This window comes from Haemaphysalis longicornis, unplaced genomic scaffold (genome assembly GCF_048455015.1).
Source record: "Haemaphysalis longicornis isolate Haplotype H1 unplaced genomic scaffold, Haemaphysalis longicornis Haplotype H1 scaffold_7, whole genome shotgun sequence".
NCBI lineage: Eukaryota > Metazoa > Arthropoda > Arachnida > Ixodida > Ixodidae > Haemaphysalis > Haemaphysalis longicornis.
Window position 1 is genome coordinate 139,970,370 of NW_027526422.1, and position 24,079 is coordinate 139,994,448.

At 49.3% G+C, this 24,079-nt stretch overlaps 1 protein-coding gene across 1 annotated transcript in view; it reads right to left on the bottom strand.

Moving 5' to 3' along the window:
* Positions 1 to 24,079, bottom strand: part of LOC144146577 (beta-scruin-like) — a 61,420-nt gene that overhangs the window by 13,617 nt on the left and 23,724 nt on the right. Inside the window, exons 7-14 of the mRNA XM_077678520.1 lie at positions 22,999 to 23,048; positions 21,335 to 21,427; positions 20,721 to 20,828; positions 17,862 to 18,049; positions 17,018 to 17,163; positions 16,126 to 16,242; positions 7,513 to 7,696; positions 4,951 to 5,148 (exon numbers count right to left, since the gene is read on the bottom strand). Coding sequence (XP_077534646.1) covers positions 4,951 to 5,148; positions 7,513 to 7,696; positions 16,126 to 16,242; positions 17,018 to 17,163; positions 17,862 to 18,049; positions 20,721 to 20,828; positions 21,335 to 21,427; positions 22,999 to 23,048 — 1,084 coding nt within the window. The remainder of the gene's footprint in view (positions 1 to 4,950; positions 5,149 to 7,512; positions 7,697 to 16,125; positions 16,243 to 17,017; positions 17,164 to 17,861; positions 18,050 to 20,720; positions 20,829 to 21,334; positions 21,428 to 22,998; positions 23,049 to 24,079) is intronic.

Consider the following 24,079-nt stretch of genomic DNA (forward strand, 5'->3'; position numbering starts at 1 on the left):
TTCAAGCTTACGGGCAACTACTCATTAGTCCCAGCGAAAAGAATATCCGTATCTGAGTGAGTGTAACACTGCATTAAATGAGAGGCCATGGGGCCCTGGGGGAGCAAGGATGAGGAGAATGGGGAAGGTCACAACTCGCACAATGAAGACAGTTGCAGTCTTGGGGTCCTAATCGCAAAATGAACACAAGTCAGTCAGTGGCAGCAAAACGCACAGTTCACACTTAAATGTACAGTCAACACTGTGGACAATGCGGTTCACACTTAAAACAGTGCACGCTGCAGACAGTTCACATTGTATACCGAACGGGAAAGTCGGCCAGGCTGCTACACCAATTTGTAGAGTGCTTTCAAGGGCGTACTCGGTAATTGCTTTAGTGCGGTGGGATCGTCACGGACCCGACTAACATGTTCCTGTTCAGTCGCAGGGGCGGGACCTAGAGTTAAAAGCTGGTGGCGATTACGGTCAAATAATGGACAGAGCCAAATTAAGTGGTAACGATTTGGTGTGCCTTCCCGATTACAGGGAGGGAGGGGGGGGGGGGCATCAGCGCCATTCGGATCCTGCTGGAGCTGTCTATTTATAAATAACGTATCTTATGCAGCAAAATCTCTGTGTGCATGAAGCACAAAATGTTAAAAATAACGAATCGACATTGGCAAGAGCGTGAGTGGTAGCACGCATGATTACTGATATCAAACTCGGCCTGGTGGCTTCAGTGAAGAGACTGTGGTCAATAGCCCTGTACAGAAGACATGTATCGAACTCCTCGAGTACTTTAGTTGCTGTATAATCCAACTATTACTTAGCCCTTGGTTGGTATATATTTTCGATATTGTTTCCCTAAATTGTTATGACCAGCAGTGTAAATTATGCAGAATTGATGACCCAGTGTAAAACGTGTACGTTTGAGCTGGTGTCTTTCTTATCAATGTATCGCCCTTGCAAGAACGATTCACACCTTCCATTGCTGTTAACAAAATGTCAATGTTTTCCTTAGTGGCACTGTTCCTGATAAAGAATAATGCAATGAAGTTAATGTTAACGAAATTCAATGGAATATTCCTTATGAAAGTGCCAAAATGTAGCAGCTCATGCAGCTGTAATATTTCGCAAGAGTAGGACAGTTTGTAAGTGTAGTCATGGGTAATTGGCTGCCTTTCTTGTAATCCTTACCTGCAGCACCGAATCGTGTTTTGAGCTGTGTATATAGTGAAAGAGCACCCAACTCAATTGTATACCCTTCTGTGTGCTGTAGAATGAGCTTTCAATGAGGGTGTTTGCTTTCCGGACCGTGTATAATTGCCACATGCGCGTGAAAGCGTCCATGCGCGCGCGCGCACTTCGAGCACTGAGTTGAGCGCTTATTTAGGAACACGATCGGAGGTCAGCGTCAACTTGCAGGTGCGCAAGAAGAGCGCGGAGAGATCAGGGGCTCAGGTACAAAAGGTTAGCTTCTACCACATGTGCGTCAGCTTCCCCAGCGCCGCAGTCCAGCCCCGCCCAATGGAGCGAAACCATCTGCCGCCTGCCAAGCAGTCGAAACAAGGGAAGGGGGAAAAAAGAAGAAATCCACCTCGCATGGAGTCGCGCACAAATAGGTAGAGACGTCACGGTGCTGCGTCCAAGGAGGTTAAAAAATTGCAATTTTTTTAATCTCTTTGGCTGCGCCCCTGCTTAGGGGGTGTGGTCGGCCTGGGCCCTTACGGGATATGGTTTGGGAATACGCGACCGGGCTGGCAGATGCTTGCCGCGGTCGTGCGTGTAGCGGCGTTTCCGCCTGCAGAGACTCCCCGAGTTTTTAAGCGTTATGCATACTTTGTAAACGACGCGCTACGTCTACAAACTCAGCTAAGCTCCTGGGACGGATAGCAACGATCGATATTCGTGCCTACTAAGATACACCGCGCTGCCGGGGCCGGAGCGCCGGCCGCCGGAACCGCACCCGCGCTTCCTCCAGAACTGGAAACGCTGATTGGCTACAGCATTTAAAGGCGCCCACCAATAGCGGCACCGTGTTGTTCAGTGCTTCGTGAGTCATAGAGGCTCCGTCAAAGCCTTCTGCCACACGTCAGAGCACGGCAGTATAGCAATGAGGACCGCTTGGTAAACAAGGATAAAAAAGGAATTTTTGTAGTGTTTGTGCGGCCCCTGCTTTAGGCAGAGGTGTAATATTTGGTATAGGTTGTCGTGACGGGGTACTCTAGTCATTGCGCGATTGAAATTCCGACTTTCGGAAGCCTATTCAGGGCCCGCTTAAGTATCCCCAGGTGGTCAAAGATAATTCGTAGTACTCCCCTAAGGCGCGCCTCCGCCTGTGTATAATCCTTCAATCCAGACGGAGAAGAAAGCTATGCCGGATAGAACCAATCGAGCGAGCCCAACATTCGCGGAGCATGCCCGTGGCACTTTCATTTCGATCGGTGGCGCGCCTCACGTGGATCGTCGAATAACGCCGGTCAGGCATAAAATCGCGCCGCATAACCGAGGTTTTTAAGGCATTGTCTATACAAAAACTTCGCCGGGGTTAGACCTGTCTGTCGTAAAAACCAGGTTCCAGCAAAATACGGGATTTATAACCGGGGTTCCACTGTGTATTTGGATACCAAACCCTTGATATGGGCAGCGTCTTCATGCCGAAGAGGAATCATATAGGGTGCACTGCTGGAGAAACAAAGGACATTGGGCAAGGTGACGTACTCTTGGTTTATTTACACCGAAGCTGTTTATGGTTAGGGTCACGTCTAGTCTTGATCTTCATGTTAAAAAATAACTCCTTGCGGCAAAGCCAACTGTTTCCACAGGTTTATGAAGCGCAAGGCATTCGTGGGTGTTCCCATTGGATTAGTACGCAGCAGTTAAGCGTCAGCTACTACGGTTTGGAAACTTCGTCGACCTCGTAACCGAGCGAACGAAGGATACACCGAAGACAGAAGGAAAACGGAAGAGGAAATTGTCAGGGGGCAGGGCGGTGTGCGGGGGCGGCGCCACAAAAGCCCAGCACTCGCCGCGTGTTGCACGTACACTGGTCCTTGGGCCTCCTCCACGCTGCGTGGCTCATCCTAATCACGTGACATTAGCGAGGAAAGTTCAAGCATGATTAACAACCCGTTGCACGGCGGCGATACGCTGCGTGTTAACGACAGAGTAGCGCCCACCGGAACTCTGCCGGACGAGCACGTGGGGGAAAAGTATAAAGGCGCCATTCTGCCTTTGGAATTTCACTTCTGTCTGGTAGTATTGAGGAACGGCGTATAGTTCGAACCTGAGGACGCCGAGGACGTCCAATAGATTCGAGTATGCGGAACGTGTAGACTGTGTTTAAGGGTTGCATCCTCCGATTTTCCACGACGAACGGATTTGCCTGAACCTTCATTACAGACAGTTTACAAGATTGAATGAAGCCGGGGACCGCTAGTCCCAGAATCACTTCATTTGTTTAAAATCCTCTGTCACCTAAGCTTTGCGGCGATCCGCCTTGCCCGAGTGGAATGGACATTGGTTTTAGACGCGTTGTTTTGTTGCATTCATGTGGTTTTCGTGGCTACACAAGCACAGCGTGAGTGCACCGTATTCGCCGCGGAATCGCTGCGTGCTGTATACTGCGCGCAGTGCCACAGTGGCGGGTTGAATGCGCGCAGCGCTACACTGACTCTCGCCTGAGTTGCTAACCGTGTTTAAGGAATTCCAGGTTTATGTGTTTTGTCTACATGGACGCCCGGCATTCAGGTTTCACGCCAATTACTGGCATGCCTGGCTGACATGCCGTGACCTGTGTCTTCGTGGCCGTTGTTCGGCGTGTGCCTTGCTTGAATTTTGATAATCAATCACCGCCCATTATTATCACTTGCGGAACGCGATGCCGAGCCCAAAGCGACGCATGAAACTGAACAGCCAACATCCATAGCTGCCTCCTGGATGACAAAAACTTGCTCAGCAATCACGCTTAAGAAGGAACGCAGCAAACTAATGACATACGAACGCACATGCCTGATCTTCGCGGCTGCTGTCCTAACATATTAGTCTTACTCTGGAAACCTGAAACTTATGGCTGTAAAGAATCGCGTTTCTCTTACGCAACGCGTTTCCCTTACGCAGCGCGTTTCTCTTACGCAATATACAAATTATTAACCGTATTAAAACATCATCATGAACTACGGCAGCGTTAATTTCATTACACTGCCAAGAAAGGGATGCCTTCGCTCGCAGTCATCACGGCATTCCGGGTCACAGAATAATTTGTGGCGAATAGCGGCCGCATTCACATGGGATGGACAAGATCAGCAACTAGCCATCATCTATGTAATAATCCGATGAGCTCATTTGAACTGGTAAGTTTAAGTCGGCTTCAATACAAAAATAATGTTCACGACAACTGCAGCCTACATTCACGCCACAGCGAATTCCCTGAGGCCCATATCTACACGAATGCCGGCTCAGCTCTCTCAGTCTCGCACGGGCTTAGCATCACGCAGTCTAACGTAAACCGCTCTCATGTAGTCTCACTTTGGCTGAAACTCACTCAAGCTCAAACTCACTCGGAATCACGCAGGTTCAAATCCACTCGGGCTCATACCCATGACGCCATACTAGTCTCACGCTCAGAGAAACTGCAACTCAAGCGTGAGTTTGAGCCCAGATCATGCTGAGTAAGCGTACTCATTAGTATTGAGTCTGCCGGCCTCTTCTTATGCGTATAGGGGTGGGACGATAGCCCACCTTTAAGAAGCGTAACACCACAATTGTCGGTTGTCAAACCAACTGGAGGGAAAATAGTTTTGCAGAGCCTTTCATTTTGCTGTCAAGTCAGGTGAGAGTTCGTTACCGCATGCATTCTCAGATATTTCGTACAGGAATGGAATGCAATTTTTCTTTAAATTGCAATCTCGGCCCCGTGAACGAAAAATATGAGGTTCTGTAAATGCGACATGCGCAGTCGCACGAACTCACGTGTGGCTCCTGGGATCGTAGATGTCGACCCTGTCCACCGCCCGGTACAGCTCGTCGCACTCTGGGGTCATGCCACCGACCACGTAGATGACGTCACCCACTGTGGCGCACCCCATGGCCATGCGTGGAATGTCCATGGGCGTGGCTTCCTTCCAGATGTCTGCTGCAGGGTCGTACTCCTCGGTCGTGGCCACGGCACTGCGATGGACGGCGATAGCAGAAGCGTGTAGTTACATTTCGCACTTGGAGATCACAGATTCCGATACCCAACTTTACGTCCTATACAATAAAGGAATGGCCTCAATTTCAACTCACTATCGTGCACTTGGCTCACACAGAGTTTACACGGGGTAAGAAACCAACCTCCCTTGCACCGTGCACAAGGGGTATCACGTGGGTGTACGTCCCACCTACGTGCGTAGTTTTTCGGGGCAGACAGCAGAAGCGACGGTGGCTACTGCGTGGCGGGGACGGGAATGGTTGCTACACAAACGGTTCCAGCTTCGGCGGGATTTGAATATGGGCCGACACAGGACGCGTCTCCCTTTTCTCCTAGTCGGTGACGTCGCTCGTATCTCTCACGGCAGGGCCCCCTCTGTTAAAACTCACTCTCTTCCTCTTTTCAATTAACCCGCCTTAAGGCATCTTGAGGTCCGCGGGAGGAGGGGGGTAAGATCTGATCACGTGCGCATGCGAGTTGGATTTTTATAGCAGAATGCATCGTACCCCCGCCACCAGCGAAGAGTTTATTCTGGCCCATATACGTTCGCCGGGAAGGCCGTCCAACTCAATTTTCAACGGAAACGCTTTTCGTGTAGGCGTTGCGGCACATAGACAAAAGCAAAACATACTTTTGACGTGCTGAGGGCGAAGCAAGTGCTAGGAAAGCGACGCATTTGGGCACTTTTTTCCACGCTTCAGGAACCGGTCCGACAGCCGACGGGTCCTACCAATAGAGCTCTCCGCGTGCGTCAAACCTGCTAGATGTTTATGTCCCATGTGTCGTGTGTATCCCCTTCTGTAACTACTATATCGCCATAGAAGGAAATGAGGTTATTATTTACCCCAGAATGTGGTATGCAAATGTCTACAGCAAATACCCGTAAATGCACACCTACGCCACGAGGCCCCTCCATCTTAGCGTTCTTCGTTTCGGTGTATGCCCGCGGTGAAGGCGTAGAGGCTAGAGTCAAACTCAGGGCGAACTGGTTTCGATTGGCTTTCCTACACAAGCTTGTTCTGAACTCAATCTATGCCGCTAACGTATACATTCTTCAGAAGTGTCATTTTTCCCGGGAAACCAAGTTATGTGTGCCGATCATTTTTTTTGAGAATTTTTCCATGAGACGAGTACACGAACGTGTCTTGTTACGGTCATAAAAATGCGCCTTATCGGTGGGCCCCACGTAAATGCCGGTGGGCACCAACGGCACACTCGCTTTCAGTTCATGCGTGATCCCACATTGGTCTCCACGCAAACTCCACGTTTTACCCCTACACGGACCCACTACGTCCGATGATGCCCTTGGACTACCTCTCTAGGCCTTGCCCCAGGCGTCCCACAACGACACCAGTTCGACACTGATGCGATACCACGCTGTCGTTGGATTCCGGTGCAAACAATGTTAATTTCAGTAGCTGAGCAAATGTCCGTTGGTTCAGCCTGCGCTGTCTGCGGAGAACCGACTGGGAGCTTGTAGCGGCCGCCTAGGCCTCGAGGCTCCATTCAGCTGCCAGCTAGATACACGTAGATTAGGATATTCTTAGAGCATTCCTGAAAAGAAGGATTACTACGCAACAGGAGGTATAATTTTTGTATTCGCAGTGCCATCTGGCCGCACACACGTCTTTCATTTCGGCGCCGGGATGCATGACGTATGGATAATTCAGGCCGCGACACACATGTCTGTAAAACAGAATGTTGTAATTTTTGTAGCATCTTTTCTAGTAGGTTCAAGCGAAATAGAGGGCTAGGTTTATCAATAGCCATTCCTGACGACTGACTTAGGAATAATTTTGGGGGACTTCTACGAAATTTCGTTAATGTTAAAATTTGTGTTCAAACTGTCAGCTTCTTGTGAGCGCTTCTTTAAGTAGAAGCATTCATTAAACCAAACAGCTGAGAATGACATGTGGAAAAATCAAGTGCTTGTTGCGGTGATGATGATGATGGTGGTGGTGGTGGTGGTGGTGGCGGTGGTAAATAACGGCTAAATGCTTTTGCTTTGAATCGGGTTGATGGCACATGATCTTGCCTGCATAATGGAAATTATGCTCCTTACCCTTTTCAGCTAACGCTATAGTAACCTTTCGAGAACGCGCTGAAGCCAACGGTGCTTGTAACGGCCATGTAACCACCCCTTGCCTGTTTTTTTGCCAATGGCCGAAAGAAATTTCCCTACGAGTTTTCTTATCGGTTCTTGCTCTTTCACACTATACCACTTCACGGTTTCCTCGATTCTAATACCCAGTACTTCAAGAAGGTTTCTTTCCCTACATTACAGAATTGATGGTAGAATTACGCGGAGCTTGATTGTCGTAGTACCACTACTGCGCACTTACCGTCCGAGGCGCCCCCGACCGCCAAAGACGAACAACCTGTCGCCGCAGCAGGCTGCCCCATGCGACGCCCTGGCTACGTTCATGTCTGCCTTGCGGCTCCACTCCATGGAGTCGATGTCGTAGGCGTATGTGGTCTTGCACGCGACGAGCTCCCCGCACTTCCGCCTGTCCGGGTCGAAGCCACCTGGCGGCAATGGTTGGGCACGTCAAATCGAACTTGCAGGGGGTTTATTTTAACGCGACAGTGTTTTATGTCAAGATACACCAAGATTTCACTGGCATCACATCGGTTAAGGAAATGACGCCAGTGCAACGAACAGTGAAGAAACGGCAAAACGTTTCATTTACGCGGATGATGCTGCGGTCAGGGTGATGCAAGCGAATTGGTGCATCATGACGACAGGCAGCGCCGGCAGTTGGCGCCTTCATCGCATTTGGATCGTAGCTTCGACAAGGAACGCGTTCGCGCGCTGTCTAACCTACAAAGGCTACCTCTCGGGTCCCACAAGCTGAGCTCGTCGCACCGCAACTACCTGCCGTGCACGCCAGGAAGAAGGACCGAAGTGGTCGCACCTTTGGCGAAGCGACACCCCAGCAGGACGTCGCTCGCGAAGCACACCCACAAGACAGCCGCCGACCAACAAATCATGCTCCTTTCGTTGCACATTTCGCTGCACATTTCCCTTTCATGTTTTACCGATTCCGACGACACAGGAATCAACCAAATGTTTTTTTCTTATGTCGGCTCAAAGTGGTTTGCTCTTTCATTTACTGAGGCCTAATCGCACCACGAATTGCGACCAAAAGGCGAAGCATGCCTACGACATACGTGCGTAAAAGTAGTTACTAGGAGCCCTCGATTGACTGAACTTCATTTTCGTTTCCTTCACCTTGGGCGGACGGCGCAGTTTTTGGTCAATTAATGTCCGTTTGGAAATGTCCATTTCGAGTGAGCCTTGATTGACTGAAAGCAGATGAGCTGCCGTGACGCAGCACAAGCACGGCGGGGCCGTGGATTTCTGTGGACGAATTTCTCAGAGGCCTCACAAGTACAAATGTGTCGCGATTCAAATGGAGTAGAAAGGGATATTTCTGAAACTAGCACAACATAGGATTCCGCCCCTGAAGCAGGAACCATAAGCAGCGACCACCTCATTGTGCCGGACATTGGAGGGAGGCGACAAAGACTTTTCGAGGGAAATTGGAACATTGCGATTAACAGAGGAAATGTGGAAGCGTGTTCTCGAATTTGAAAGAACCATCCAAAATGACGTTTGTGAGCATCGGTGGTTTTTACGCGTAGGATGTCTGTGGGTGGAACCAATTGAGTGAGATGCCCGGGCGACGGTAATAACGTTTGCGAGCTTGCAGGCAGGCAGGCAGGAGGCAGGTGACTGAGAGTGACTGAGGGAGTAGCGAGCGATTTAATGAGTGAGTGAGAGAAGGTAGGAGGGAGTTTATGATGAGTCGGTACGTTGGTCGTTTGGTTGGTCGGCCCGCCTGATTGCCTGCTTGCCTATCTGTCTGTCTGTCTGTGCGTGCGTGCGTGCGTGCGTGCGTGCGTGCGTGCGTGCGTGCGGACGGATAAGCGGGCGGGCGGGCGGGCGTGCGTGCGGGCGCTTTAAGTTACGGAGTCTCTAAATTGTCGTCCGACTGTGGTCCACCTCGGCGCTGCAGCCTTCGCTAGAGGGCCGTTCGACGACATTCGAATTTTTATGACTTGCTGGGACTGGGTAGTGCTAGCGTCACTAAATAAAGACTTTAAGAGTATCGTCACTCTTTTCTCTCATTGTTATGTGCCGCCAGGATTTCCATAGGTGGGTATTTGTTTACATATGGGCGCAGCCATTTTGTTTCTGGGCGCCTCTCCTCTCTTTCTCTGCTGGGCGGACGCTAGAACGGCCGGTCACACTCTGCTCGTCACAACCGGCGGCGGTTTCGTTGGGAGAGATGGCAACGCTGCAAGTCAGAAACAAAATGGCCCCCAGACGCTTCTGGGTGCACGAAGTGGCGATACTCTTAAGCGTAGCTTATTTAGTGACGCTAGGCGTGCGTCTGCCGTCGTGGTATACAGCCTCCGTGTTTGCTTCCTGATACCAAGGGCGAGCGTTAGAGCGTAGCTATTCCTTCCTTTATTTTTGTTCAGTTTCAATGACAATTTTCATAGCTTAGGTTAGTTTTTGGTGTTTTAAATTATTGCTTACTTTTCGTTCAGTTATGTTCGGTTAGGTTAGGTTACAGTACATTAGGGGGAGCCTAGCAATGCCAGACGCGGCATTTTTGCGAAACGCCGGTTGGAGTAGCTTTAGTACAGTGCATATAGTGCTGTCGGAAGACACTCAGGACACAGCCTTTAAAGAGGCCATGAAGACAAACTACCCTTTGTTTCATTAAAAAACTGTTTTGTCCCGATAGTAATGATATCAATTGAAACGATAGCTTCGAACAAGAAATGAAGGTATGAGGAAAAGCAGTTGCGACTTCACAGCCACTTTTCGGCAATTTCTCTATGACGTCACTGAATTTGTGCGATTGGTGGCCGTCGACCAAAGCGGCCGGCAAAAAACATGACTATCCTGTTGCGGTGGCGCCACTAGTTTTGTTCGATCGTGTTAAACGAATGCTGACGTGGGGTTATCACGCTGATATGTTTTAGTCCTGGCCTATATTACGGCACTCCTACCCAAACACGTCAGTGGAGCGCAAAATTTGGAAGTTCTTGAATATTTCTGGCGTGTTCTCAGTTCCCAAACTTCTTTTGAAGTTGGAATGAAGCTGAGAGGGCTATTGAAGGCTAGGTCTTTCAAATGGAACAAAGTTATATATTGTCTTTATGGCCCCTTCAGGTTACTGTAAACATAACAGTATAATAAACGAGACCGAAACGAGCTTTTGTACCATTGGGACACTGTGCCGGCCGGATATTATCCGCAAAACATTACCACGTGATAAAAAGTTTGTATTTGATATGTACTCAGAGGTAGGCGCTCCCGAAATATTCTCTTAATTCCCCGGTGTTCCAACCCATGTGGAGAATTCCTGTACCATGGCTGGCCATATCAGCTAAAACATGGTGCACAAATTTTAATGTGGCTTGAGCCAGTTTGTCTGGCATAAAACAAGTGCGTCGAACCGAAAATATATAGGTTAAGTTTAAGGCGAATTCATTTCGTTTCGGTTCAGTTCCGGTTAAACTAAATCGCGTACCCAACCAGTTAACGAAGCGGTTCGGCAGCTTGGAACAGATTCACGAACAGTTTCGGTGTGTTGAATTAACAGCGTAATTGAAGAAAATGTTGAAGAGCTTAAAACGACCAAAGAAAAAGAAAATACAAAAGAAAACTCGATACCCTTTTCAACTAATAGCAGTGGTGCAACTCCAGACAACTTTAAACAGTTGGACCGCATAATAAGGTAGACAAATGATGCGGCGACGATTCACCAACCACTTCATCGCCGTCCTTATGCCGTCCTAGGAAGTAGTTTGATGTGTTTTCACCGAGATGGGACAGGGGTGTCCACTCGGCATTTCAAATGTTGTCGAAAACTTTATATTTTGCTGGTTATACACCGCAAATGAGACCTCACGTTATTTTGAAGAGAAAAAAACTTCCCAATAAAAAACAAACCGGAAGCCGGCTCCGGGAACAGGTGGGTTGGGCGAATAGCACGAAAGTTGAAGCTTTTACCCCTGTAAAACACAAACTAATGCAGCTACCGCTACAGATTTCTTTCCGTCGCAACTTTGGATACTGTTAAAACGAATCAAGATATTATCTATTTCTGGTTTGCAGAAGGAATTCTTTCCAAGAAAGACCTACAAACATCACACATCTTCAAAAATTGCCAATATGTCGGGTCCTTTTTTTCTGCCTGCAAAAAAGCTAGTGAGTCCAATGCTTTAGTGTTATACTCATCATTTACCATTCTTCGTAACAATTTTAGCGTACGGGAACAAAATGGTTCATTCCGTAACAAACTTCTGAAATCAACGTAAGACGACAAATGGCCTGTACAAACGTATCCTGCCTACGATTCCCGAGAAAATAACGATTATACCACGCACCACGGCAACCGTTGTCTTCGCAGTCACAAAACGTTTTGCTATGTGGAAGGTTGGACAAAGGAAGAGGCGTCTAGAGAAAAAAATTCTCTCCATCTTCCCGCGAGGGGAACCCTGGGGTGATGCAAGGCATCTCACGGGGTTCAATTCGCGTTTCCGTTATGTCGGTTACCCAAATGTGGTTGAAGTGTAGTGAACCTTAAATGATGCTCAATCACACGTAGATTTCCAATTACGTAAAGAACGTCATGTTAGTGTTCATTTCAACTCATCGGAGCAACAGGTGGAGCAGCAGTCGGAGCAGTAGCAGTGAGACCGACTGACGGAGCGACTGAGGAGCGCGCCGCAGATACCGCGGTTATATAGCCGCTCCGCGAGAGAGAGTGATGAGAGGGAGACGCGCATGCGCGCTAACACACATCTGGCATGGCGAGGAGAACGAGAGAGAGTGTAGCATACGCGCGCTAACGGCGCGCTGACGCACAGCTGGCATGGCGAGGAGAACGCGCTAACGCAGCTGGCAGGCGAGGGGAAAGGAGGAGGGTTGCGGACGTATGCACGCCGGATGGAAGGACAGGCCGAGTGTAAGAGATGCCTTGCATCTAAAAAATCAAATCCTCCTTTTTTAAAAAGATGGTTCGATCGCGAAGCCCTCTCCCATGAAACTTCAATCAAAGTCAATGCCCGAAATCCAAACCTCTTCAACCGTTGCGGAATGGCGCAAGCGAATATACGTCGGCTTCATAGCTGGAGGGACGCACGTTCGATTCCGACCACGGCAAGTATTTTAACAGCGGAGGTGTCGTACAAGCCTTGAGTTCACCGTTGCAGGAAAAAATACCTAGAAAATGCCGAGCGCTCGTGATCCGTGCCTCGCGGCGATCGCCGAGCGTCCTCGGCATGCGCTGTAGCTATAGCAAAAAAAAAATAAAATCCCGTGACATCTCCACTAACGTAAAACCTGGGGAGGGGCGAAGTATGCAGCAGATGAAGTGTATTTTTGCCAACGGAGATGAAACCGTTGGGGGTAGAGGTATACAGCTTTGCTGTAAAAGTCTCATGTCTTTGAAACGCGAAGCGTTCCACTGCGAGGCGTAAACGAGTGTCGCCGTATTTTCTATAGTACGCGCTACGGTCTAGCGCCAGGCGTCAACGAGTGTCCCGGCGTCTTAGTACCGTGACTGCATCAGACGATGGTTACGACGGCCATATGAGACGCCAACAGCTCTAGCCGGTACGGGGCTTGGCCCCTAAAACAAAAAACTCCAACGCTGTCATCAACCGTCACCAAGCATGTAATAAAACAAATCCAGCACTAATGCTCAAGATGAAAAGACACGCTATTTGGGAGAGGTCACCACGGCCAGCGCATTATCTATAGAAGCCGTTATGGATAATCGGAGACATGTCTACTAGTGTGCCAATTCTTTTCGAGGCGAACTGCAGATCAATGCTGAGGACGACTTTGCATCCACCACTCGCCTCGACGATGACGACCTCTTCAATGCATATCACGACGATTACTAGCACTGAAACTATGTAAATAAAGAAGGATACTGAAACTAAACTAGTTATGTGTCCGGCAACGCTCACCTACACCAGCTCCGCCACTCAAGTCTTGCGCGTAAGTGAAAACTTCCCTGAATTTTTTTTCCCTGATTCACTGAACCATTTCTGTGAAAACATTTGTCCATTTTTCACGCTCTCCAGATTTGTGACATTTCAAAGCAAATTACGAAATGCAACAAGCAGGTACAGTCTTTGTCACAATTTTGTGGGCCACGGTGACCGTGGCCGGAGCAGGAGCGCGCCCCAACAGATGCGGCGCTTGCCGCTATCGGCTGGCTACGCGGCTAAAGAGAGTGCGGAGAACTTTCGTAGTATGCCTGGCGTGATAAGTGCTGTAGAGCCGGTTCCTCAGAGCAGGCGCACTTCGCTTCGGCGCAGGCCCTTTCTACAGCACTTGCCGCTCCGTACCACGGAGCAAGATATAAAGAGGAGCGCCGACTGTGGCCCAGAAAAAATCTTTTGCTCGGGCAGATAATGTCCACGCGCCGCTGGCCGCCCAGCTTTCCCTTTGCTCTCTTCCTCCTTCGTTCGCCCTCTCGTCGCTGTGCCTCTGTACATGGCTCTTCCCTTCTTCGCTCTCCCCAGAGGCATCTTTTCTTGCGCAGCGACGTCTGTCTTATGCCTGTCCTACTATGCAGGAGGCATGCGTGCACGCGCGGAATTTAAACACCCGTGCGCGGCCGCAATAGACGGCGCAGATAAGCGCACGCCGCCGCATACATGGCAATCGCTTATTCCCGGAACGTTTAGTCTGACATTATGAAATATTGTCAGACTAAACGTTCTAAATACTAAATACTAAAAATATTGTACTAACCCAGCACATGTAAGACGCAACTGAACGACGACGACTTCAGAAGCACCAAAGAATGAGCAAGAGTAATATGGAACGCCGTCTAGCGTGATTCTGCTTACGAGGAATCGATGCAGCGCAAAGGTTACCCAAATCCTCCCTGTTCTGTGGTTACCCTCTGTTGTTATCCCGCTCTCCGGCCGCGTGCTTAATTATTTATGCCGCTTCTGCGCACGAACAACGCTTACGAGGGTCACCCGGAGACTCCATCGGCAAACGGCAATGATGCACATTTCTGTGCCAATGACTGAATTGGACGGCTGCCCTGTTGTATCAACTGTACAAAAACACTGTCAGCTTGATAAGGAACCCAAGAATATCAAACGCATACTTCATTTTAACTCATGCCGCAACTTACCGCCCGATGTTCACTGTCGCTCTACGGTCGTGTTATCTCGTCGATAACACCGCGGTCTCCAAATAAAATGCTGCGATTTGTATGGCTGCAATTTTTTGGCCTACCAGGGTTCCCGGCGTTTTTTTTTTTTTCGTTAAGCGACTGACCAGCAAAACAACCGGCTCGTTAAACCTTTTCTTTCGGCGAGTTATCGCGAAATGAAGGCTTGTGAAAAGACCGCACTGTCAGGGACTTGATCTTGAGCAGATTGCTACGTCGCGGGCAGTCGCGGGTGATGTTATCGCATTTCTGTTCTTTTCTGATGAGCGTGTAAGTGACGGCCCGTGTTCTAGGCGCACTCTGTTTTGGACGCAAGTTGCAGAACTGCGAGAAAGCTGAGGGAACTTTTATAATCGCCAGTGATCAGAACCAGTTACTCCTTTCGCCTTTTGTAAAACCTGTTAAAACAGAGCCAAATTGGTATTCCCAAATTTACAAAACGGCGCCACATTTTCGGCAAGCGCCGCGCAAAAGGTAGTGTTTGTATAGCAGCCATATGTTTGTATGTGGTCTCTATATTTTGTTTTCCCGCCATGGAAACCAATCCTTAACGTATCTTGGCCGTACGGCCACTCAATTCCTTCGGGTCCGGGTTACCCGGAAGGTGCTGTCGAACAAGTTAATCAACTGTGCGAAGGAGGCGCGCAATGAACGCGAAGCGGCGCCAAAGCAGGCCCAAAGCAGTCCGTGCCCAAAACTACCGTCGCCGAAGCAGACGACAGAGCCGACGGAATGCGTTCCGCCAACTCTCCCGCCGGCGCACGTGGAACGCCGGCCGCTTAGTCGCCGCCGGCTAAGGTCCCTTTCGCTGCGCCATCTACATTGTGCTCCGCGAGTTATGGACATTAAGAGCCCGCCGGAGAGAGCGAAGTCGGCGCTGCTGTTTATCTTGCTCCGTGCTCCGTACCACTCCGGACACACTACAAAACTAAAAGCAAAAGTTCCCCTCGCTCTCTTTAGCCACGCAACCAGCCGACAGCGGCAAGCGCAGCGCCCCTACTCGGCCGCGTGCCTGCTCCTGCCACGGTCGCCGTGGCCCACAAAATTTTGGCAAAGACTGTACGTTTATGGTGAGGGTCTTTGCTGGTGCGCAGTACAGAAACTTCGCGGCCTGCTTGCCCCTATACAGTCGCAGCGAAGGAAGGGCAAAGTCGATGCTTCATATCGCCTACTGGCTACTGAAAAAGTCATTTCTTTCACTCAGCTTTGCACTGCCTATACGCGATCAGTAGCAACATTCGTGCAACATTTGTGCAACATTTGTGCAACGTTCATGCAACATTCGTGCGCATCCCTTGTCGCGTGTTGCGGTCATGTATAGAACAGTGATAGTGTTGTCATCTCTCCGAAGGGGAAAGGTGCGTGAAAGAGAACGAAGTTTACCTTGTGTGAAAGAGAAAAGAAGTTTACCTTGTGTGAAAGAGAAAAGTTGTGACTGACGTTGACTGAGCACTATTAGCAACGGGGTGTCGAACTCTTCCATCGTGGGGCGGTAACCGTTATTTTTTTTTAGTTTCAGTTTCGGTTCGGGAACTTCTCCGGACTCAAAAAATAACGGTTCTGGTTCAGGTTCAACTCTAGCAAAAATACCTGTTCAGTTTCGGCTTTCGGTTCGGTTCCTGGTTCGACACTATACTTAAAACTGCCTCTTTCTCCGAAACTCGTATTTCGCAGAAGAGAAAATGAATGACCATGAGAGAAGAGCCAAGAGTGGCTGGACGAAGAACTGACCGGTGATGTAGACGGTGTTCCCGATGAGCGCTGCGGCGTGGTAGCTGCGGGGTTCGGGCATCATGCCGCACAAGTCCCAGCGGTCCTTCATCACGTGGTAGTGCAGGACAACGCGGCCTGCGTGCCGAGCAGAACACACGAAAGCAGTGTTGCTTGAACCGCGGAAGAAAACGACGCTCTCCTCAAATACGCCTGTCATCTAATTAGAGCGTGGCATTTGTCACCGATCACTAGTAGCTTCACAAAGCTTAAGAGATGAACTGGTGCAGGTACCGCTAACAAAAACAATCGCCAAATCGACGATTACTACTAAACTGCATTCACCCATTCTGATGCTGGCCTCGGGTGAGTTCGTGGCTGACATGGCGCAGGCAGCGCTGAGATACATGAAATAAGATGGAATACCTTGAGTTAAGCGCCGTTGAAGACGCGGGAGAGGTTGGGCGAGTCGGACACTGGTTGATTGTGGGGATTAACGAGCAGAAGCTCCGCTAAGAGGCGCGCCGTATAGTGGAGGGCTCCAGGTTAATTTCGACCACCTGCTGTTCTTTAGCGTGCCCCGCAATCTCGACCCACGGAAGGTTTGTTTTTCGCCTCCATCAAAAAAGCGGCCACCGCGGCTGGGATCGATCCCACGTCCTTGAGCCGAGCAGCACATCGCCTTAGCCACTGAGCGACCGCGGCGGGTACATGTTGCACGCTCTTCAGAGATCAAATGTCATCCCTGCGTTGCCCCCTGGGTCCGCGCGTAATGCACCCCACTTCAAAGTACCACCTTGAAACGCTTAGATAAGTATGAACGCGAAGCGCTGGGAAAATAAAAAAGGTTAGCTGACACCCCACTGCAGACGTACGGCCCCGCCGGCGCATCGGAAACACTAGCAGAACTTGCCGTTGGCGTAGTTGAGCGGTTCTCTCGGGTCCAGGCCGCCAAAGGTGAGGATGACGGGAATAGTTTCGTCTTGGATCTTCTTCACTCGGCGCAGCTTACGGGCAAAGGCCGGAAGCCCGACGGCGTCTCGCAACCCCAGCACCTCCCTGGAAGAAGGATTCCCAAGAAATCACTGAACGAGGCGTCTCACAAACGAGTGGCCATTGGTTAGCACGGTCGGAGACAGCATAAACTTGAACAAGAAAAGAGAGTGGGCTTGTAGTGCATTGAACAAGAAAAGAAATGCCACATTGCGTATCTCTGTTGTCTCCGCAACGTCATTTGACAGCTCCGTTATAAAGCGACTCTGCAACACTTGTTCCAACTTTTTTTTTGAAATCTTAAAGGCTTGCACAGCGCAGTCACCCAACACACCCAGAACTTACACTAGGGGGTCGCAAAGTACCTCAGAGAAAGATTACTGCTCTATGCTCGTCAGATAACTTGAAAACTCGCTCAAAAGATTTTTCCCTCTTAAGTCCTGCTCCTGACGTACTTCGACGCCCCGAACTAGGTCACTGAGGTCATGTGGCGGCTGTGAGCCGGTTTTCCTTTAGTTGCAGCAATGAACGATTTTCGATAGCAACTTTAAAAATAAAGCCACAAAAACAAGACATAAGCGAAGGCGTATCTGGTGCGACGAGAGAGTCATGCAGTGCCGCTCCGTGCTGGCGATAACTGTAGCTTTAGCAGTGCTTCTAGACGCGAAGGGAAGAGTGAAAGCTCTTAGGTGTTGCAGGGTCCCTTTAAAGAAAGACGGCGTCGACTTCGTGCAGCGCCAAGAAAGGCAAAGGGGGAGGCTCACTTGGTCTTCTTGAAGTCGTCGTCCACACGCACGGTGATGCCGTGGTGCGGGTCGTTCATGGGCTCCACCGGCACGTAGTGGTAGAAGCGCGGAAGGCTGGGCCGGCTAAGCGGGGTGCGCAGCTTCAGCTCTCCAACGCCCAGGAACGCCTCCGAGTCCAGGGACAGCCGGCCGGGAGGCCACTGCGGCTGCGCGAGGGAAATTCCGCGCCAACCTGGCACTCGCTACATTCGGTGCTGTTACGTTCGACCGCCTCACTTATGTGGCAGCTCGTTTATTTCGTATTTTAGCTGGTTTCGCTTTGATTTGTTTGTTTTCATGCCTGCCGGGATTACGAAGCGTCCAATGGGCGCAAAATGCAGCCGCAGGAGCATCTTTCACTCGTCTATGTTTCTCCCCCGGCGAGTACATTTGGAGGAGACGAGAGACCGGGAACTATTGTCGCTTCCCCCCACCCCCCGTGTTTCTTTTGAAGCGGGCGGAATGCCTCTTTTCTTGTTAACGAGGGTGACTGCCTATTTGGAGAAGGCGAGGCTGGGGCTATGTTGTGCAGTGCAGCGGTGTTTCGCAACCGTGAGTGTGCCGGGGACCCCTTTCGGGCTTGCAAATGTTTATCCGTGTGATGGCGTAAAACAATTTGCAGTTGCAGTAAAGTGGCCCACATTCTTAACCAAAGCCCGACTGTGTATTCGCATTTTATGATCATGCGTGTCATATTGTTGCCCAATTTGATCTTGCAGCTAAAAGTATCCAAACACCTGTATGGTGCCTTTGTGCATGCGTGGGTGTGTGTGTGTGTGTTGCTTTTCCTCATATCTGGCGTGTTGTGCAAATAGCCAACGTTAAAGCATGTCCTACATGGAGAGATTGAAGGAGTGATATGTAAAAGTCGTGCAGCGAAGCTAGCTATGTGCACTACCAGCAAGGTTTGGCAAAAAAGAGAAGAATGTGGAAGGGGCGGTGGAGGCGGATAAGAGAAGGTTTAGGTGGGGCTTCCCGGACCCCCAAAATGATACAGTGGAGTGATATACCGAGTGTACCGTACTGGCGTACAGGACACTCGGGAGGAGACACGCTGGCTAAGCCGCTCGAGATATTCGCGGCCCAGAAACATAAGGCCTTGTCCATTTACCAGTCCTGGACTGTCCGAGGGTAGAACGAGGACTGCGTTAGGACCGGAAGGCCCTTAGGAATACATGGTAACATCGAGCACCGGATCGCGTCTCGGGCATACCGCGGACGATCCAAGACTCATAATCGAGGACGCCCATAATCAATTGTTTCCTTTTCGAGGCCTCAGCGGCGCCTTTTTGACTGGCGGGTGGATGAAGAATAATTTGTGTGTGCATTGAATGGTTCATGGTACGAGAGGCCCTGGGTAGAGAGACGAGGAAGTAAGGAGAAGCGCGGCGCAGTTCCTGGAGAGGCTGTAGTGCCAAAGGTGCACGGTGTTAACGAATTTTTTTTCCGCCTCTGAACGTGTCGCCTCGGCTGCGGCGAGTCGTCATTGAAGAGGGCGATCGGTCTGAGGGCCGACAAGAGATCCGGAGAGAGAACTCTTACGGCAAAAATAAACGTAGTGTGTTGCTCTTTGAGGCCTGAAATGACTGCCTGAGGACTTGAACTTTCATGATCAAATAATCGCCCAGGATGAGACATGTGTGGGATGCAGCAGGGATTAAGAAACAATCGATCACTTAGTAATAAAATGCCGAAAGATTCAGCAAGCTACAATTGGGGGGAGGGCGAGGGGGAATCCTGCTTGCTAAGGCACTAGACTTCGCAGTTGATGGAAGCATTAACTGGTCGCCAGTAGATATTACTAAACAGCGGCTAGAGTATTGGTAAACAAAAATTAGGAAAAAAGTGGATATAACACCCATAGGTAACAGCACAGTAAAATTGAAGAGAAATGCGAGTCGTAGGCGAGGTGTGGCATGCCCTCACCCCGATTCAAAGGGGAGGCCATTGATCGTAACAATAATAATAATATAAAAAATATATTAATTGGACTTACCGCGTTCCCGCGATTCTGCAAGTGCTAACGAAGAACAATTATCGGCGTCGCTTTCAGAGATGGACCGTCCGAGGTATGACGGTTGAGCACTGCGAGTTTCTTGGTGGTTATGCGTTTGCGTGTTTTGATGAACACCTTGGAGTTTCCGAATGAGAGAGAGAATCGGGCCACGTTAATATTTGTGTACACACCTATGATTGCTTGTTATTCTGGGGAATCAGCGGCTTAGCGTGGGTTATTGATAGGCCCTTCTCGCCCGTTGTTATTACGTCGCTTTAGGAGGGGGGACTTTCAGAATAACAGTGAGCTGTTTGGCGTTCCGAGCAGAAAGAGGGGAGTCCCGTTGAGAGTGGGCTCTGATCTCCTGTGCTGCGCTTGTAAACAATGCACGTTAATAAACTGCACTTTTTTTTTTACTATAGACCGCCGTGTGCCCCGTGCCGTCGACACAGTGTTAGTCGATCACGGTTTCGGTCGACCGAGTTTCGAATTTTATCTCGTGCCTTCATTTAAACGCTTTCAGCGTCACTTAAATCGGTGCACTGTTTACTGGCAACATTCGATTCCGCATCACATTTCTCCACACTTCATTTTACCAGAGATCCTTCAAGCACTTTGATTTGACCTTCGCTTCTGTTCTTCACAACTTCGTGGGGTAACGGAACAAAAGAAATTCTAAAGCTTTTTTTGCTTGAAGACCCCTTTCTCCTTTAAGAGTCAGCATGAAGTCTATTTACACCCGTTGTGCTTTCTCGGTTGAGAAAATGCGGTGGGGGCAGTATACTCGCCACTTAACCCTTGTTCCACTGATGTTTTGGTGGCTGCAATTAATTATGCCGTACCCCTTCGTTGTCCTCCATGTCACCAGCGTCCGTCCGGCGAGTATGCGACCTTCTCCGACCGTCCGGAGTCACCACGATTTCCTCTGTAGAGCGGTCCTTGTCCCCGACCTGCGCGGTTCGCAGTCCCCATTAGAGGAAAATGTTGGCACTGTGCCGGAGCTTCGCTGCCACTCTTTTCTCACGCGTAATGAGGCTGGACAATGACACCTATGCAGCGTCGACGTAATCACATAACGTACTATACCCCACAATAGTAACGTTATGGATTAGTATTTTATGGGCCGTAAACATACATAACTACCACCGCAACCAAACGGAATGTTGTCGCAGCAGTAACAGATTGCCCCAAAAATATTTTCACAACGTGAAGACGTCGCCATGCGTTACAAGTGTTATCGAGATGGCGGGGAATGATCGTGCTGTTGCGCGGACTATTCGCGTTATCGTATCGAATAATCACTCGCCATTTTCTTTCACTTATTGTACAACAAATACCTAACAGCCTGTTCCAGTGATATTCGGTGCTGTGGATAGTTGCCGGGAGAGCGACGACAAGTATTAGGACGAAAGCGATGTTACGACTAGCACAAGTCGAAGGAATGTATCGCACGTACCATACTTTTATGCGTCTTCAGCGGCCGCTTCTTCCTGTCCTGGTCCCCCTGCTCGAGCTTCGTAGAGGATGGTGATGGCGATCCTGCCTCACTCTGGTTGATAAAGAAGATAAGAAGATGATTTGAAACAGAAAAAAGTTCGTTCCACTCCACGCTGTGGAGGTGGTTGGACTGCTAACCTGGAAACGACACCCACAATGATTACCCATGCGGCGTCAATTGAATTCATGCACGTGGCTCTACAAAGAGGGACACCAGAGACGCTGGCAGCCGTTCCCTAGGTTTGGCGGGGGCGGAGTCCGAACGCAGCGGCTACGGCAAAAATAAAACGGAGGCGAACGTCTGGCGAACAGTGAGCACGTGCGGCACATGGGCGGCAACAGGGCGGCACATGCGGCTATATCGTCATCTCTCTCACTGCCTCCCGTCCCTCTTGTTTCATGCGGCGCCGACCTCCCTGCCCTGCCCTTCCTCATACGCTGTTCTGTTTACGCTAATCCAAACCACGCGAACGGCGTTACCATACCTTGCCCAGTTTGCACTTCACACGAGGGCTTTGAATAAGAGTAGGTGGTAGGCCCGCCGCGGTGCTCGTCGAGCACGTCGTCTGTCTCTCCGTCTCCTCGTGTGGGCGTAGTTTATATTTATCAATTGACAGTCCCGCGCGCGCCTCTTTTTGCTCACACTTAAAAAGCAACAAATAAAAAAAAGTGGACGTAGCTTAATCGGTAAAATGACGCGTTCTCGCTGCGTTTGCGCATTCGGGTCCATGTTCGATCCCTACTGGTGCCTGTGATTTCTTTCATTATCCCGGCGTTTTCTGCCGACGCGGACCCGAAAATTTTCTTGAGTGGTAAAGGGATGCTTCGCAGTAAAACCTACAAGCAGCAGCGTGCTGTGAATGCCCCAATGTTTTCCGATTCCAGTGAAGCAAACATGAAGAGCGATGCAGCGTCTAAACAAGAAGGTTTATTTCGAATTTAAGGCGAACAACGACAAATAAATATCTTTAAGCTTGCTTGCCAGGCTCCTGTTTAGAGAACAGCGAAATGTAGAAAGAAAAACAAACACGCATTCCTACCAGCTCGCATATACAATGAGACATTATAAACCGTAAAGTTGTAAATTTCCACGATATAGGGGGCAATTATTAATTTCACAGGTGTACAGTAGCTTCGCCAGAATGCATAAAGCTTCAAAAGCACTCCTTCATATTTTTAAGTGTTCATTGTTTTGGAATTTGGAAGAATTAAGGCGAAAAAAGGGACGTTTGAAGTGCTTTACTGTTTTCTTTACCGTTTTCTACTGAAAACCAAGGAAAGTATGTCAAACAAAAAAAAAACATGTATATTTTGTATGGTTTAGATTATTTACCGTCGTTCAAGTACGATACTTTCGCCCAAACAGTGCGCGGTTAGTTTTGCTCAGAGTACCTACGTGGCGGAAGTGAGCCGAGGTGTGTAAAAGCAGAGTCAATGCCGAAGCGGTGATGTTTGACAACAGCGACAATCTCCGTAAGAGCCAGTCCGTAACTACGCTGTGCTTAAACATTCTGGAACGGCCAATGTTTTTTTTTTTAGTTTTTAGTTCATCGCGCTCCATGGTTCTGTTTATACTTTCCGCCCGTTAAGACCTGGCTTCAAAGAGTAAATGCTGCTGCTCACCTTCAACCCGGACTCTATTGATTCCGGGGGCACCGTGACTGCTGCGAGTCCTGCAATAATTTTAAAGCACGCCTGTAAACCAGATCATGCTCAACAGTAGGGACATTTCTCATATCACCGTGCCCTCGTTCTGGCGGTTTTCTGTTCAATTGCTTCCGATCCCACTTAAATCACGCGTCTGTTCACTTACCTCCACCTAAAAGCATAGACAACCGGTCTTCGTGGAGTGAAATTCCTCTAGCTCATATGAAAGTCATGGTTTTATATATTTGGATGTACAAAAGGGATGTGTTAATAAATTGGCGGAAACTATTTTAATTTAGCGCTAAACTTTGTGAAGTCTTAAAAGTGGCGCCATCTAGTGTCTAACCATGACACTACCATGCGTATACAAACAGCTTCGTGGGTTACAATGCGGGATTGGAAACCGCATAAAAGGGAAAGAAAATACTACATTGTACTATTGTTTTTGCTTTGGATGAGTTTTTGGAGACTTATTTCTATCCCGAGTTGCAGCGCGGGTCACCGTTGTGGTTGCCAGCATTCCTTTTAAACCATAGTTATGGGGAGTATATCTAAAAATCTCGCTTGCAGGCGTTCTTGGGTCCTATTAGGGAAAACGTTCCAGTTCCACGTATCTTAAGTGATGCCCTTTCATTTGGGACGAGAGTATATACTCCACAAAAATTGGTTGTCTTTCCCTTTAAGGTCGGTCTACGCTATTCGGTGCAATAATGAGAGAAGCTTTTAAATTTAGACTGGGGAATTAGGTACACTATAGCATGTGTTTAACCGCGGCTAGTGCTTGTAAAATGTTTGAAAGGCCACCAGGCCTATTATTGAAAAACAAGTTGACCCTGGCTGGCATTACGAACTAAATGCGCCTTCCGCGCCCGAAATCATACGCTGCGTCCATTTTATACAAAGCTTTACTTGACAGTCTATTCATTTCACATATAATGTTATGAGAGGACGAAGAGCCAGCAGTGGGACATGGTCCTGTTCTTTTAGCCTCCGATGACGAAGCAGCTGTTGGTGGCCAATTGCCTGGCCTCGTCTGACTAACGGCGGGTTCGCAAAT